General features: G+C 40.9%; 1 protein-coding gene across 1 annotated transcript; it reads left to right on the top strand.

Annotated features, from left to right (window-relative positions):
* The first annotated feature begins 5,873 nt into the window (after nucleotides 1-5,873).
* LOC118778639 (cytochrome c oxidase subunit NDUFA4) lies at nucleotides 5,874-13,787 on the top strand. Its single transcript, XM_036530226.1, has 4 exons — nucleotides 5,874-5,921; nucleotides 11,867-11,952; nucleotides 12,836-12,896; nucleotides 13,723-13,787. Exons 1-4 carry the CDS (start codon nucleotides 5,880-5,882, stop codon nucleotides 13,777-13,779), a joined length of 246 nt encoding a protein of 81 aa, XP_036386119.1. The 5' UTR covers nucleotides 5,874-5,879; the 3' UTR covers nucleotides 13,780-13,787.
* The last annotated feature ends 3,636 nt before the right edge of the window (nucleotides 13,788-17,423 follow it).

The raw sequence follows: 17,423 nt of genomic DNA, 5'->3' as shown, positions 1-17,423 counted from the left end.
TTGCCTAGCAGTTCCCCTTTCCCAGGGAGACTAGTACACAGCACATTTTGAACATAATCCAATTATACAGCTGGATAGCTGCTGAAGAAATTCTGGTTGAACACCCCATGGCTACTACAACAGAGTCTTAACCAGAAACTTCCCTGGGTTTCTATACGTTACTCCTTGCTGCCACTCCAAATTAGATGTTTTGGAGAGATTGCCACTATCCCTGACACACACACAAATTTTATTATAATTATCAATCTATTATAATTATATAGATAGTACAGTATAGAATATACTAACAATATGTACCACATATACTGTACTACAGGAAATAATATACTGTACTACATTCTCCAGCCATTGGGTTCCTTAAGGTGAGGATTCCACCTGGAATAACAGACCCCCCCCAATTTCCACATGCAGGGAGAAAAAAAATGGATAAGGCTGAAAAAAATAATATAAAAAGGACAACCCTGCAGCCTCCTCTTGGCAGTTGGTTCTAACCGTTGAGACACTGACACTTTTCTTCGAAATGAGCACCTTTAAAGAACAGGAAAAAAAATCCCCCCCCCCATAGTGTCAGTGACTGTGTGGGCTTCTCCTCCTGGAACACTGAAGGAAACTGAGTCAATTAAAGAGAAGAGGAACAGGAGCAAAAGTTCCCCCACACACAGCTACAAAGAATGCCTGAAACCTGCTGCTATCCTCCAGACATATGTGAGAGAGCAGCAATCGTGTGCGTGTGTGTGTGTGTGTGTGTGGGGGGGGGGGTTTGGGGTGTAGGTCTTCAATGGTGTCACCGTTGCAGGCCGGACCAAGGAAAGGCAATTCCAGTCTCCATTGAGTCTTAATGGACCATTGATTAAGACCTGGAGAAAACCAGCGCTTGGACTCGACATCCTGATAATGACTTCCATTTCAATATGACCCGAGGTGGAATGAAAAGCAAAAACAAGTCCTGGAAGAGTGCAGGTGGCTCGTCATGTCCTCATAAAGCCACTGTGCATCCCTCCAATTTCTGTAGGCTATGAAAGAATGTCACCTATAGCTGTGGGGTCAGCAAGCGATTGGCACTTATGTGAGAAACATTATGCCGTATTATTCATCTCGAGCACAGCAGAAGAAACTCAAGAAACTGAAGCTGTTTTAATGCAAATTCGTTGGCAAAAATTTAAATAAAAATGTAAGGATTGGAATGAACCAAAGATTCAGACCTAAAAGGTTAAACCTATATTGCCCTAAAAGCAGTGTGGTAATAAATACAGAGTCAAAGACTCTATAATATTGGTTTCTGATAGTGATCCAGTGATCCAGCGATCAACAGAGGGAAGAGAACAGAGGGGGGGGGGGGGGGGGGGTATTCAGGGACTGTGGAGCAGCCAGTCGCCAAAGGTGCAGTGGTGTAATGATGGGGTTCAGAGCAGGCCAGAGTTAGCAGATACAGAATGCCCCATAGGGTGATTGGGAAGAGAAATAGGTGGGGGGAAAGACCAGACAAGGTTCTATGGGTAAGTAGAGGAATTTTGTACTGAACACTGACTTTAACCAGGAGCTGTCACAGTTAAGCTTCAGAAAGCCAGCATCTAATACTTATCTGCAAGCTGGCAATTCCCACTTTGTACAATGGGGGGGTTACAGAGTTTGAGACAAGGTAAATTTGTGTGTCACCTGTGTAGCAAGGAGTGTTATCTTCAAAGCTGTCCAGGATCTGTCCAAGAGGGAGTATTTAGATTATGAAGAGCAAGGGACTGAGTATGGATCCTTGGGGCACTTCCTCTGCTGACATCTACCAGGTGTAATGTATGGCCTCATAGAGGGATGAACTGCTTTCTATATGAGAGGTACTAATAGAACCAGAGAAGAATGGTTCCCAGTATCATGCAAGGATAGCAATCTGGCCAACAGAATATGGTGGTGTACAGTTTTGTTTAAGTATCATGAGAATATTGAAATCACCAGTAGTTCATTACTTTAACAAAGGCAGTTTCAGTGCTATGGAATGGACAAAAGCCAGATTGGAAGGGCTAAAAGAGATGATGAAGATGATGACGATGACGACAGTTGTTATTATTATGCTTAATGTTATCATTATAAGCATCATGATCGTAACAATATACAGTATGTACATTCAGCACAATTTAGCCATTTTTATAATTAGAAGATTTGCAGCATACAATTTTAGCACTGGAAAGCAAGATTGCTGACCTGCAAGGAATAATTCCACCTGCCTGTAGGGCCACTGCGAGTTAAATCAATAATTACAAGTAAAAATATAGATAAACTTTGATATAGACAAGACTGGCATTACCTGAGGATGTTTGAATTTTTACTGAAGCCAGTAAAAATTACATTAGTGATTTTAATCCTTTGTGAATGTACTATTGACTAAGCTCTACTGTCATTTTCCTGGGCCAGAATCCTATTGTTTAAACTGTAGACACAATTACATTATTCCCAGGCAATAATTGACATATGCAAATCAACATCTCTTTTTAAAAATCAAATATATAATCTGTGCATATATATGAAAAGCACTTAATGTGGATAAATCTGTTATTTCTTTTTTTTCATGATGGGACATGTCTGCTGTTTTTTGCAAGACCTGTTTGTATTGCATGTCAAAAAAAAAAACACTTTGGCATTTGTATGAATTCTTTCAATCTTTGAAAGGGGGTAGCTTAATGCAGTCAGTGACACCACATTTTCACATCCAACCAGGCCATAAGTGTTATGCCATATGTGTATGAAAACATTATAACTCACTTTATTCTTTGTTGAAGCTAGAAAAGCAAGGCAACTATAAAGTCTTTTGACTAAAATGACATTGCTTATGAAAGCACATACTTGTTGTTGCAGGTAACTAATGCAGGAGATTTCATTCAGCTTATGTCCCATACAATACCCTCAGAAAATATTGGCCCGGTTCTTCAAGTTTGTGTTGCACATGCTGGTCTAATGGCAATCAAGACAAACAATCAAAGGTAAACAAAAATGGGCGCTCAGTGTTCAGGGCCCTGCCCTGAGGCCAATCAGATGATCAGTCGAAATAGCTGGAATCTGAATGAGGAGTGTTCACTGCATACCGATTGAAGATTAATTTTTGTGTTATGCGTTCACTGATGGTTGCATAGGTGCAGTAGATGCATATCCATAGAAAGTGATAAATACATGTTGTATACATAAATACAGTGTATGTCTGCCTCTAGGCCCATGAATATTGTAAAATGAGGGGTTCTGAATTTTATGATTGCATTTAAACCCATATTTTAGATATTTTCTGTTTCGGTGCGCCTAACTCTCACACCTTGTCAATGTTTCCGACCCACTCCTTAGTGTTGACAAGTGGGTGTAGAGGAACAGGGTAGGCCACACTTCAATTAATTCCAGTGACACGGGTGAGATCAAAGTAAGGGTCAGCTTGCTGTTTCGTGTCATGTTCAATTCCATTTTTAAATGAAGCTCCTGTATTCCCACTGCAAGGCAAACCCACACCGGCGCGTGGGGGGAGTAACTCCTCTGCCCCGGAGAGAAAACTCGCCTCCTCGAAAATTTATAGAGGTTGTGTGTGTAAAGTCGCGTAATGCATCTCAGTATACAGAGCCTGGCATGACCCCGTTGGAAGCGATGGGGAATTGGGGGTACAGAGAAGTACAACAGGTTTCTTTCTTTCTGAGAAATCTCATTAAAGGCAGTCTTCCTGACAGCTGAATCACGAATAGAAAACATTTAAATTTGGATATTGCACTCTGATTCCTCTTTGTGTGAACACAGAACATAATCCTTTTGGGAACAAAGGGAGGGGGGGGGGGTGATGTGGAGGGGAAAATGTATTGACTGCTTTTCTTAATGTATCTCATTTTCCCATCCCCTTTGTTGTTGCATCAGATCTGCAATCTCCCTGCTCACTTTTGATGAAAAACTGTTGGCTTTACCTGCAGCATCAAGACTGAAGTAAAAAAAAAAATCCTGCCTTTGGTATAAAACCATTATGTATAAATGCACAATATGATGGCATGATGTCATACAAACAAACAAACGAATAATAGCTACAGTTTGCAAAATAACGGTAATGTCCTTAGAATGGACACAGGGGAGTTTCACCTAAGGTGTGATTCACAGTGATCGTCAGTATCAGAATTAAGCCGATAATTGCATGGATTTGTGCAGCGCTGCACTTTAGTGTTAATTACATTAGGCCTTAAAAGTGCTGCTCTGAAACCTAATGGGTGCAATCACTACATTTCTAGAGGATCAATTACTCAGATTAATCCCAGGTTTAGGGTCAAGCCCTCGGGGACAAATCCAGCTCTTTATAATTTCAAACAGCCTGAAACAGCTGTACAGACACAACCCTGGAGCGGTACTTTCAGATGAAAGTACAATGCAGATCCCCTCACACGTCGGATCACATTAACTGAATAAAGCAGGTGAAATGCCATTTCACCTCTTGCACTTGCTGTACAAGACCTTGACCGACCTTGTGAAGTCTTGGCAATTTTCTATGACCTAAACGATTTAAACAACTTGGTATTTTAATGAGTTGACTGTACCTTTGAGTACATGGTGCATCCATTTCTCCTACTGTACACTGTGGTCAATCACAGCTTGGTGCTCAAAACATGAAATATACAAAACCATATCAGTTACTGATCTCACACACAAATACCCACATGTACCCATGTTTTCTCAATATTTATCTCTATATTTTCTTACATTCCTGAGTAAACACGAAAAAAATGCTATAAAAGAAAAAAATACATTTTCATTTTTTGTGTTATTTTTTTTTTTTCAAACGCTGTGGATTGATTTTAATAGTAGTATGAAGCACCTTTACTTGTAAATATACAGCTGTATTTTAACCTGAAAAAAAAAACATACTGTATGATGACATGTCTGATACGATCATACTTCTGTCATCGTTGACATCTTTGTAGGATGTAAAAAATCTTTCACACTCTAAAAGCTATGATAAAGCCCTTTTAGCGATTACCGCCAGATTTGGAATTTAATATGATAGGCTGCCCCAATAAGCGTCAATGGAGATACTTCGTTTTTTTCCACAGCTGTAGCCACCTGTCAAACCTATCAAAAGCAGGTTAATAATAGCACCATATGTTCATGGACAGGCATATACGTTCACAGGCAGGCATTACACATGGACTATCTGTAATCTGCACTCCTAGTTACTCAAGGAAATGGACAACCAGGAAGAATGTTAAGAATAGTTTTGGGCAGCAATTAAGTGCGAGAAGACCTGGCTCTGGTCTTAAACTGAACTATATTTACAACTATATTTGCCTTAACTGTCACTTCGTTCTGTCTCAACACCTTTGCACATACCAGGATCGTTGCATCTTTAAAAGCATGTAGTATATGAAGCAGTGTGAAGCGCCTCATTGTCCTCGCCATAACGCTAGCTGCCCAGGTGCCCATCCCTCATTCCCACTCCCAAAACCCCGTCTGCTTATGTGATACTTTTAGGAGGATTAAAAATGTTTCCCTTGACTTCCCACGTTCTCTGAGACGCAATACGTTTTGTAAATTCTTTCAAATGAAACCGCGTAATCATCACTTCAGTTTTGCATACTGCCTCAGTGGAAATACACTGCGCGTAGTGCGTGCGCTACAGTGTCAGCTTGGAGAGGCCGGATATTATTAAACGGATTAGATAACTCCCTCCCAACTGGCCCTCATCTAGATCCAGTGAGGGCTGGCAACAGGTCTCATTCTGGATTCTAAAAGACATCTGCTTTATTGCGATAGTATTCCAATTAATTTAAAATTTCATCCGTTACTACTGCGTAAATTGCACTTATTCGGTATTTTAACTTTTGGAGGGGATAGTACATACATATCAATTTTTGGATAATCAGGCTATTATTTGTGGAAAGATGATTAAAACAGTATTTCAGCACGCAAAGAAGCACCCAGGAGTAAGTTCGATTATTTTTCTTTGTTAAACTTTGATTCTTTGATTTGTCTTGCATGTGTGTTGTTGTATGGGTTTAGGATTTCTTCTCGCTGTCGTTTATATTTGTAGAAGTATATACATATATGTGTATATATTCATGTATGTATACACATGTATGTATATATCACTTCCAATTATATGCAAAACCTGAAATCCTATGCCAACATAAACGTTGCTCAAAATCTTTTTACAAGATTTAACTGTACCCTTTATGCTTCAAACGTTTAAAATTAGACATTTTTATGATTTTACTTTTTTAGCGTTTTGTGTTTTGTGTTTTAATGTTTTAATTTCTGAGGCCTTTTGGAATAAATTGGCTACTTTGGGAAACACGCATGAAAAATATGAAAAAAATTAAATAAAACTTTGATAAAGATGTCCAGGACTGGTTATGACATACCAGCATTAAAAGTCTCCAGATTTTTAGAGTGATGTCGGGCGTTAATTATTATTAGAATGTATGTTTGTAATTCCGAGTATCTGGATTATAAATATTTGGATTTTATTTTTGTGTTGTTTAATTCATTAATCATTGTTCTGTTGCGCGTTTTATTTCTAACAAGCTTGGTAAATATAGCTTCTCACTCATCACTTGCATTAACGGTTACTCAAACGGCATTAGTGGAGATAACATCCTTTTTACGTAAAAAAAAAAAAAAATAACAACAAAAATAAGCGTAAGTAAAAATACCCATCGAAAATTCAAGAAAAACCAGACTTTGGGTGACCCACATTTCTGTGGGCTGGAGTTGGCTTGGTACCAAAAACGACAGAACTGGAAGCGTAATCCAACAGCTTAAAAGAAGTAATACCCAGACGACCCATGAATAAACAAACTTTCGTGTAGGACAAATCAAACGAAGAAATACATGGAAGATGCAGCCCACAACAATCCCTTCCAACAACTAACCCTAACGTGGACAACCCCCTGGTGAAGTGTCAGCATTTGGACAGCTCCCACTGGGTTGAAAATTCATACTGTACTGTAGTTCACACACGTCTTCGCTCCCGTGCGCTAGGGGAGAGCGCTATAAGTGTAAACTATTCCCTCCCCCTTTATCGATGTGATAATATAAATAAACAATGTCATAAAATGCATCTCCCGTGCCCAGACAAATACGCCTATATTACAGGCCTTATCTTAACTTGTTCACAGCCACGCAGTAAGAACTTTCTTTGCAGGCAGTTGTAGGTCGGAGAAACCGTTGATTCATATTGTTAGATACAGATTAAAGGAATTTAGAGGAATTGAGGTCGAGGAGACCGGCCAAATCTAAGCAAATACTCTGTTCCCCTGGGAGCGTGTGCTTGTTGCCTATTATTAATGACAGCTGTTTTTGTGGAAACGACCTGAGGAGTACACCGTTTCCTTTAGTCAAAATTCTTTACTAGGGGTTCCCACAATTAATGTGATTTAGTATCAAAATGGGGGCACCATTGCTCAGTAATTCCAGACAGCAAGTATGGCCTAAAGCCTATTAGGTTAGTTATTATTAAGGTTAGTTGGAAAAACATGCAGTCAAATGATTGACTATGGTGTTGGGGAAATGAGGTTATAGCTATATATTATGGAAATGAAATGGCTATACCATAAAATGATTGTACAAAGCCCACATCACATATATTCTCTCTTGCTCTTTTGCCTCCATCTCCTAAAACATATAAGGCTGTATCCAAAAGGAAATTTAAAGTAAGAAACAAATAAACAATGACATACCAGCAAATAGACACATTAATATTACAAGATCCTTACAAGGTTCAACTACTGCAACAGGTAGCTTGATGTCACAAACCTGTGCTAAAACAGTATTTCTTTGTGCCCCAGAATTTGCCTTTGTTTACAGTATGTTATCATTATGCATGGTATATTGTATTATGGATGAAATAAACAGAACCTCCTAAACTGGATCATAATAATAAATTGATGAGAATGCCAGATACATACTGTCAGACCTGGAGGCTGTAAAGGAATAGATGGCAAGACATGCATTGCACAAATCATTAAACTAAAATTGATCAATGCTAGACATGCCAAACTGGCTCTTCTAAGAATTATTTCTATTATAGCACATACAAATGTGTACTGAATGGCACAGTCTTTGAAGCCTAAGTGTCATTAATCCATGTTTAGTTTTTTTCTCTGTGCGTGTGATCAGACATTTCTTTAAACTATAAAAACTGAAGTGAGGCATAGGCAGTCAGGCAAAGTGAGCTGAGCATATACCCAGCTATCATGTGATATTCTGCACTGGTGCCTGAACTGTCATATCCATCCATCGGTGTATCTCAGCAACCTCCCTCTTACCTTTATGTCTGCTTACAGACCAGATCAAATAATAATAAATGAATGAATAAAGAAATAAAAAGGTATGGCGGCATGATCGGAAATCCTGCTGAAATGTCAGTTCATTTAACTAAATTCAAGAACTGTAAAAATGAATGATTTCCTTCCAGAGACACAGCTTGATGATGAACAGATGTTCGAAAGTGGGTCTGTGCTATTAGTGTACAAGTTCTGTGTAGCAAGCGAGAAGTCCCATGTCTCTAGAGAAGTCTAGCACACAGAAGGACTACTGCCACGGACACCCAGCAGGCGCCGCGCCAGTAGGCCTAAGTGTGAATTAAGAAGTTAGCAGCATTTAAACTCTCTTTCTCTTGCTCTCTGGCTCTCTATCTCTCCTTCTCTCTCTCAATCTCTCCCTCTCTGTCCCTCTTTTTCTCTCTCAGTATTCTGTTATTCTTCATATATATATATATATATATGCGCACTGGTTTTTGATGTGGGTGATATAACTGCAGAACCATTAAAAAAATAATAAAATGAACTACATTTGTAAACGCCATTTTTGAAAATATGGTTGAATTTAAATCAGCAGGTATCAGATTATCAATGGCAAGCTGTTGTTTGTCATCCACAGAGAAATGCTTGCATTGTATTAAAATGGGGGAAAACACCCCTCTGAAACCATGAGCTCAGTGGTTAGGCACATAATCCCTTCTGTTCTGCTGGATAGCATTATTAGAAAGAAAAAGAGTTGTGCGAGCGGGTATGCAAGCTTTCTGTACAAGATGTTGTTATGTGTGTGTCTGGAAAGAGGCTGTTGTAATTAAGCTATTACATGAAACAAAAAAAGAACAAAGGTGACCACAGAACACTGTGGTTTCAGAATAACCCACCCACAATCTGAGATTGTGTTTGACTAAACCAATAGTTTGCATTACCCCCACAATAGTGGGCCATAGGGAACACAGTACAAGACAGATCGAAATACTTCCTCATTCATTATCTAAATAAATAACAGGCAATTGCAGCTGGTGCCAAATTTCAGTCCTCCTTGACAATAATAATTACTACTATGATACTAATGTCCCATAAACTTTAAAAATTAATACCTTTTCAAGTTTAACAGAATCTCATTTGCCAAGTCTTCTAAAAGAGGCCCCATTTAATATTTGTTAAATAAGTCCATTTTTGAAAAATGTTGTGAAAAATGTCACAAATCATGAAGTTACCTAATTTTTTCATAGTTGTCAGTTACAAAAGTTCATAATTGAAATTAAAATTTAATTAAAATAAAAAGGGGAACGTTTTAACTCTCACAGATTTCGAAAGATGTTTTTAGAAGGGATTTAGTCCATGTTAGGAAAGACAGAAAATCCCCCAAAATGCTTTTCGGTATCAAATTTTACAAAACATATGGTGCTCTATCAAATATGCATAAAACTAATGCTTCCCCTGTTTAGGTACTGTGGTCATGCTTTTTGCAAAAATATTTACTTCAATACTGAAGTAAAAGGAAATGGTCAGACACACAGTTGATTTTATGAAAACAAATGCAATGATATTATGAATATGAAATAAGCCCTAATATAATATGTACTCAGAGGTATAATAAAAGCAACCAGTGACTCTGAATTTTTACCAAACAAGCAAGAAATGCAGGTTGAGTTATGTCTTGGGCAGAAAAAAAAACAGACTGCACATAATACTAGGGCACCCACATCATATTAATGTTCAAAGGTTATTGGTTGTGACCAAGGGTGTCCATTTATTTTCAGCGGATGCATCCAAAATCTCCCATCCTCCATTTTCTGCTAGCAATGCTCACACTCAATTGCCAGATTGTTTCTGCTTCAGTGGTACCGGCTGTGCCAGAACAGATTGAATTGCAATTTGTCACTGAACACAAAATTTGCGTCAATTTGTGTATAGTGCTGTTTCTGTCAGGATGTGTGTGTGACCAGGCATGATGTGGCAACCTACTCCAGTTATTCAGCACCAATCTGCCAAGGGTAAGGAAGACTCTGATGCCTTCATGTTGTAACTGTCATATTACTCTGGGTGAGCTACTCTGGCCACACTAAAGTCCATGTATCTCTAGAGTAGTTTGAAATACAGGAAGACGGTGATCCTGGATGTTTCTCAATTAGTTCCTCTTGATCAGGGATTGTGACACATGGCTGCTCTGGCCACTGTCTGGCTGAAAGTAATGTGACTGCGGATGTGAGATTGTGAAATTGTGAGATTGTGCAAACAGATGAAAACCTGTGTGACTGGAAACCCCGAGTGTTGACATTACTTCTTTCAGCTTCCCATTGACCCTATGGCAGTCATGGCATTTTGCTACAGCTATACTTACAGCACGTTTCCCCAGCTTTTTTTCCCCATAGCAACAGCCATGGTCACATCTGCAGACAAGTTTTTTTGAGTTAACTGATTGGTAAGAAATGAAGGGGAAGAAAGGTTTTAAAGTGGCAACATGTAAATATTAATTCTTGGGAAATACTGGAGCCAAATTAGTCTAACCTTTTTTAATGGCTCTCACTGTGTAATGCAAAAGTACATGAACAAATCATAAACTCTTAACCATTTGACCCACATTTGAGTGAATTGTCTTGGGGAGTTAAAATAAACGTGTGTATTGTGCACATGAACTAGCACCCATTCCAGATGGTGAGATGCAGAGGAATTGAAAGCCTTCTTCCCTCTCCATTTTTAACTCGATGTGTGGGGCGGGAAGAGCTGTCATTTCGATGGAATTCTGAGCTCTGTAAAAACCAACCAAGAATTTGGGGAGTAAATACAAGCGAAGGCATGGTGTGTGATCAGAGAGCTCTCTCACTGGTTTTTTCCTCAAAATGTAGCCGTTTTGTTGATTGAATTGAAATTCCTCGGGTTCATCCTTAATGTGTGTTTCTATTCTTAATCCCTGTCTTTCTCCAGCACTATGGCCCTGCCCCCCTAAAGTCTGTTCCTGATCCTGTCACTCAGGCTGACAGACAGGCAGGGGAGTGGAGGAGCAGGGCTGGCACAGAGAGAGCCTGAGATCTCTCTTCCTCTCGCCTGCTCTCTCTTTCGTGGTGTCCTTGCCCGTTCAACCCAGCCTGACATGTAGCTGCCTCACACCACTGCTGTCTCATACATATTGAACAGTACTGGGAGAGGGAGAGGAATAACAACTATGTGTTTGTGTGCGTGCGTGCGTGCGTGCGCCTGCGTGTTTGCACGAGCATGTGTGCATTGGTGTGTGTGTGTGCATATAGACACACATACGGTCACATGCTCACATGTAGATGTATTTGTGTATATATGGCATGGGAGACTGGAAATGACAGGAGCAGCACCAGTCCTTCAGCCCTTGAGAGGCATTGTGAAGCCTTACTGTTGTAGAGACCCACTATCTTGGCATCACTGAGGAGAGGTGTAGGCAGTGTCCCACCCCTGAAACAATATGTGTGGCTGATAACCACAAAGCATTATAAAGCATCACCAGCTCCAGACCAATAAAAAAAATGGCAACACCTTCCTTCCTAACTTACCTTTCCAGAGGGCACGTTTGACTTCCTGTGCCTGACTGTTCCAAGGTGACCTCTTAGTTTCACTCTCTCGTTCCCTCTTTTTTACAGCTCATTCCCCAGTTCTTCTTCACCTTTTTAGGGATGACTGGGGCCGCCCTCTATCTGATCCGTCTCGCTAAAGGACCCCATGTCACGTAAGTCAAAACAAGATGAGAACAAAACAAGAGCAACAAAACATTTTGCAAGTTTAAAACATCAACCAAACAGGGCTGACTTCAATGATATAATGGTTATTTTGCTATGGAAATCTTCCCGTATAGCTGTACTTAGGGTGTACCTAGTCTTGGGAACACATTGAAAGAACATCAGAGCTTCAGCAGCCTGTATTCGACTCCTGGATGTCAGATTAACACCCATGGTTTTGGTGATACTCAAGGTTCAAGAGATGATTGTATGCTAACTTTCTGAGGGTAACAATCATTTATATTGTTTAAAATCTGAGTTTGTATATAATTTTGCACCTAAGGCCTCACTAAAGAAGTGGGAAAGATTTGGTCTTAGGGCACATTCAACAACTGTTCAGGGTCATGGAAGTATGCACTCTATCACTTTTCAAATTTGAATAAATTCAGTTATTAAGGAATGTTACAGAATTATTTTATTGTCTACTATTTTTCCCTGTATGTTTTACCAATGTTATCATCAGGGCATTGTAACTATATGCTTATTATGGACCTAAATGACTGATTATTACGAACAGTGTAGAATGAAATGTATGTAATGAAGGATGCTGAAGTTTCTAGCGCAGGGTGATCAGTTGGCTAAGCAGTTTCAAGCATTCCTGGAATTGGTGGGCAGGAAAACCTTAATCTCGGTTGTCCCTCCAGTGTGTCCATTGTGGTTGGTTGTGCAGCAGGGTGGAGTGTGGCCAAGCGCTTAACTACTACGTGAAAACTAGGCTTAGCTAACGATTGGTGGACACATGCCAAGCACTGACCGCAATATCCTCTCCTCCTAATCACCTCTCCCTCTCTCTCTCTCTCCCTGTGTGACCCGGCCTTACCCTGATGCTGGCAGCTGGGACAAGACGAACAACCCAGAGCCATGGAACAAGCTAAGCCCAAGCTATCAGTACAAGGTGAATAACCAACCCCCTTTCCAGCCAATTTTATACAGCACTAATCCAAAACCAGAGGAGAACAAACTTGTCTTTTGTGATCCTCATGGTCATAACTCAGGTTGCTAAAATGGAGCCAAATATGCTCCTTAATTGCGCTTAATGACGTATTCCAGGTAATAAATACAAGTATAGGGGTATTCCCTGAGCTTGTTTGTGTTTTTAGGGATTGTTTCGATGCTGGGCGAAAGCACAGTCTACCGTACTGCTGTTGAAGTGCTGAATAAGAGTATCACCCTGGCCTGACAATAAAAACATCAACAAGGAAAAGAGGGAATAAAGAATGACACAGGCCTCATAAAGGAGCAGCTCGCATTTCAGAGGGAATTTCTGCGCTTTCCAGGGCAGAATCTCATGCTTGTGTAATGAAAGCCAGCGCAGATGAAAGGTCAAGACACAGCATGTTTAATTCTCAGTAGCAGGCAAAGGTCGCGCATCGAAATTCTACTGTAGTATGAACAATAATAATAATGAAGGGGGGGGTGGGGGAGGGGGGTGACAGCTGACCGATCCAAAAAAAATATTCAGGAAGAAAATAATCAGTGTGGAGGGAAAAACATGTCTTCTGTCACGGTTGGGAGGATGTGTAAGCTATTCATGACATATGCAAAGCGCATTCCGGAGCAGCTCACCAAGAGAGAGCTGGAAAATAAATTAGCAGTCTCTGAACAGTGGATCATGCTAAATGACTGGAGGAAACAGACAGCGTTTGCATTTGCTCTCCTAAAGACACACTGATGAACTTAATTTAGGCAAAGCATATTTAAATGAATTCTCTCCTCCCCAGTTTGTGGCCATCAACACCGACTACAAGAACCTGAAGAAGGAGGGCCCTGACTTCTGAAGGTCTCCTCTGCAGCTCCAGGGACACCTGGCTTGGCTCCCCTCCTTGTCACCATGGCACTCCTTTGGTACACCCTCAACTTGAGCCTCTGCTTCTATCCACTTTTAGATTTCAAATTTAATCCTAAATGGCCTGATTATATACACTATTCTACAACTGTGTACACATTCATTAAATGTCATTTAACCAGGTCTGTAACCTTGGTCCTATTTGTAAATGTGTTTGCTTCTTGATCAAGCATTAGAGTATAGAAACGCATTGTTTGAAACAGTAGTACGTTTAAAAAAAAAAAAATCCCATCAAATTTATGAATGAAGTGACATGGAGAGAACTGGATCTCCCCAAAATCAGGGGACTCACCTATCACATCTTCTAACCAGTCATAGTGCGATCACAGACATACAGGCAAGCATAACCAGGCCGGGACAGCCAGATTACTGATCTATAGGACTTTACCTCCAGGCAGGGAACAATCAATCGACCCGCGTGAGAGTGGAGTCAATTGACAGGGACACAACTGACTTGTAGAGCAGAATCATATTTTCTGCAGAGCTAGACCTGATTTCACCCCTCTAAATATCATCGATGTTTGCTGCGGTAGCTACATTCCTCTTGCATTACTGAGAGACAATTGGGGAAACCGTGTCCGTGCACTTCGGCTAATATATGCAATTCACACGCAATCTGTGTTCTCACCTCTGCGTATCCGTGTCTCAATGCCTTCCCAGCCTTCATAAGAAAAACAAATTCCTTCCAGCCTGTCTGTCTGCATCACCATACCAAAAAGCATAGCGACCAGACCCCTGGAGAAGGGAAGCTGGCAGGGGTGCTAACCAACAGAAACACATCAACTACAGTACAAACACATCACACTTCTCTCTGCAGCTCAGGCTCCAGCAGCAATAGTCTGTCTTGCCACGATGCTCCTGTCAGAGGCCCAGAGCACGCTGACAAGTAATCATGCAGGCTGTGGTATCACACCAGTCATAATCACCAGCCCAGGCACACCCTGGGACAGTCATTATCAAGCAGAGTACTCGCAGGCCGTCCTGATTGTATTTCCCCCATTGCTTATTCTTGTTATGACTATTCATCCAGAGACTGTAGGCAATCTGCACACGCCCTGAATATACTGATGTAATTCCAGCACCCTTACATGAGAAATTTGCTGTGCTCCGACCTGGAAGCAGATGCAAGTTTGAGGGTTTTTTTTTTTTTTTTTGTGCATTCATTTGTTTGCTCTGGCTTTGAATGAGTCTTACTGTAGGAGTGCCTCAGTCCTGTAGACGGCCTTGTGCTGTACTGACTGGCACCACAAAAGCGCCTTCATGTTCTTATGGATGTAATCCTGACGGGGCAGCTCTTGGTAGCGGGGCAGACAGGAACAAAGGGTCAGTACGTGCAGACCTTTCCTTTTCTGATCTGTAGGGAAAATCTGGGTCAGCTACGAGAGCCACAGCAGGACAGTTCCACCAGTCAGGCCACAGAGACTAGAACCAATTAATAGATCAGTTGGCTTGCTTACATGGTGCTTAGCACACGGTGACCAAAACAGAGACACTGGGCTGGGGTTTCCTCCTTTGGACCTGTGTAGTTGGACCCTGCTTAAACCAAAGCATGATGGGCTTCCTTTTGAGTTGAGTTTGCTTTCTTCTCCGCCCGTTCCTTCAGAACACAAAGATTGTCTAGGATAGCTGACTCCTGCCTAGAGCAGCAAGCAGGGAGGGGGGGGCTATTTTTAGATTAAGGATTAATTTTAATGTGATAGATAAGGAGGGCAAGAGAAGAACCCAAAAGCACAACTAAATAAATAAATACAAAATCATCCAGTAAATGAAGGAAGCGGCAGTTGCTGGAGAGCTGTGGAGGCCGATTAGCTCTGGGGCAGATACACAGATCCAGAAGATCCCAGAGAGATAAGAGGCTCCTTCCTTTCATCTTCCAGGCCAGGCAGTTAGCGCGTCATGTTGACAATATCGAGCAAAATCTGAATTGAGATTCATGGCTCGCCCCATGCCTCACTAGCGTGTCACTGAGACAAAGTGACCACTGCTCTAATGGGAAGACGACTATGATGCGCTTCACAGAGGAAAGACGTGGGGTATCTCTTACACCTCTCATGGTTGAAAAGTAATGTTATGTAGATCATCATTTGGTCTTCACAGTGTATCCCCCCCCAGTGCTGTTCAGGGTAGGTGACCTTGAGGGAAAGGGCAACTGCCTTAGCTACAGAGTGTGTCTAATTTGTGGCTTATTGCCCAGTTTGCAAAGATGCCACATCCTAACATTCACTCTCCTTTCCTGGCACATATTAGCTGCACAGAACCCTTGCAACTCATGTCCGATAGCTCACGTGTTGTGTGACTGGCTGTGACAGTGCAGGTCAATTTCACGTTCTTGAATGATCTATTCATGTAAATTATTACCCAAAGAGAAACATGAAGCATGAGGATATTTTATTAAGGAGTAATGTGGAAGCAATAATTACAGCTAAATTTCATCCATGTAAAATGTTTAGAGAGTCTGAGTTTATGGGAATTTCTAAGATTCTAATATATTTATCTAAATTGCAATATAACTATATTTGGGTAATTAAATACATTGATATAGAATGCTACATATTCAAAAGTTATGATGCTGTGGTATTTTGTTCAATGTAGGTATAAATAAAATTATTTTCAACCTAAAACCCATGTGTATTGTGAATAACATCCCCACAGACCAAACCCTTGAGCTAACATTGCAATGAAGAAAAAAAAAAAAAAAGAGACATTTTTTACCCGAGAAAGAGAAGACATCATTGACACAACTGTGCCATACTGTCACCCCCCACTATGCAGCATCCAACCTAAGCTAAATGTCTGTGGGGAAACTCTTGCTTTATGAAACAAAAATAAATAAAAAAAACAAACACCAAACATCTGAGGTGTCAGTCTCACATGCATCCTCCCATTCTCAGTGGCAGTTGTGTAGAATGTGGCTCTATTTCGGCTTCAGCACCTCTCGACTCGGGCGCTAATTGATGTGAGGAATATTTCACCCTCTGCCTTGTGAGCGATCATTCAGATATTCCTGTGCAAGACTGGCTGGGGCTGTTGTACATTACATTACATTCCACTCATGTACATTACACTCATGTAATGTAATGTAATGCATTACTGATACTGCAATACTGTGTACTGGAATGGACCCTCATTACTGTGCGCTAGTAAGTGGTTAGCATCTAATAATGGTTTCCAGCATCCAACTCCAGTACAGAGTGCAATGTCCTATCCACCAGTTCCTTTTAATCATGACAAGGGTACAATCGTCAGCCTGACAGTTGAGTAAATAAACGAAGGCAATTAATCGCCAACGCTGTCACTGATTCCTCATCTTGTTAAACACTGGTAATTTAGCGTCGGTTAGAACATACTCGCACTGGGGTGCTGGGGTGGGGGCAGTGGGAGAGATTGGAAACAAGGCCGGGTGCTAAGGGGAGTGTACAGATGCTATGGCAGTGGTATACAGTGAGACTGCGTGTCAGCTCTCTGATCAGTGAGTCAGGGTGGAGACGATGGGCTGCCGCTATCCTGGTTGCAATACCGTGTGTGCAAAGCAATGCAAATGCAGTGATTATTTTTTTTTTTAGGGCTATGTAGGAC

Source organism: Megalops cyprinoides, chromosome 6 (genome assembly GCF_013368585.1).
Source record: "Megalops cyprinoides isolate fMegCyp1 chromosome 6, fMegCyp1.pri, whole genome shotgun sequence".
Classification (NCBI taxonomy): Eukaryota; Metazoa; Chordata; class Actinopteri; order Elopiformes; family Megalopidae; genus Megalops; species Megalops cyprinoides.
This window is presented reverse-complemented; position numbering and strand designations above follow the sequence as displayed.

Excerpts from the sequence above, each read along its gene's own strand:
- LOC118778639 (XM_036530226.1), top strand. The coding sequence starts at position 5,880 with ATGATTAAAACAGTATTTCAGCACGCAAAGAAGCACCCAGGA. Across the intron at positions 5,922-11,866 it reads ACGCAAAGAAGCACCCAGGA|CTCATTCCCCAGTTCTTCTT; the intron begins GTAAGTTCGATT and ends TCTTTTTTACAG. Across the intron at positions 12,897-13,722 it reads GCCCAAGCTATCAGTACAAG|TTTGTGGCCATCAACACCGA; the intron begins GTGAATAACCAA and ends TCTCCTCCCCAG.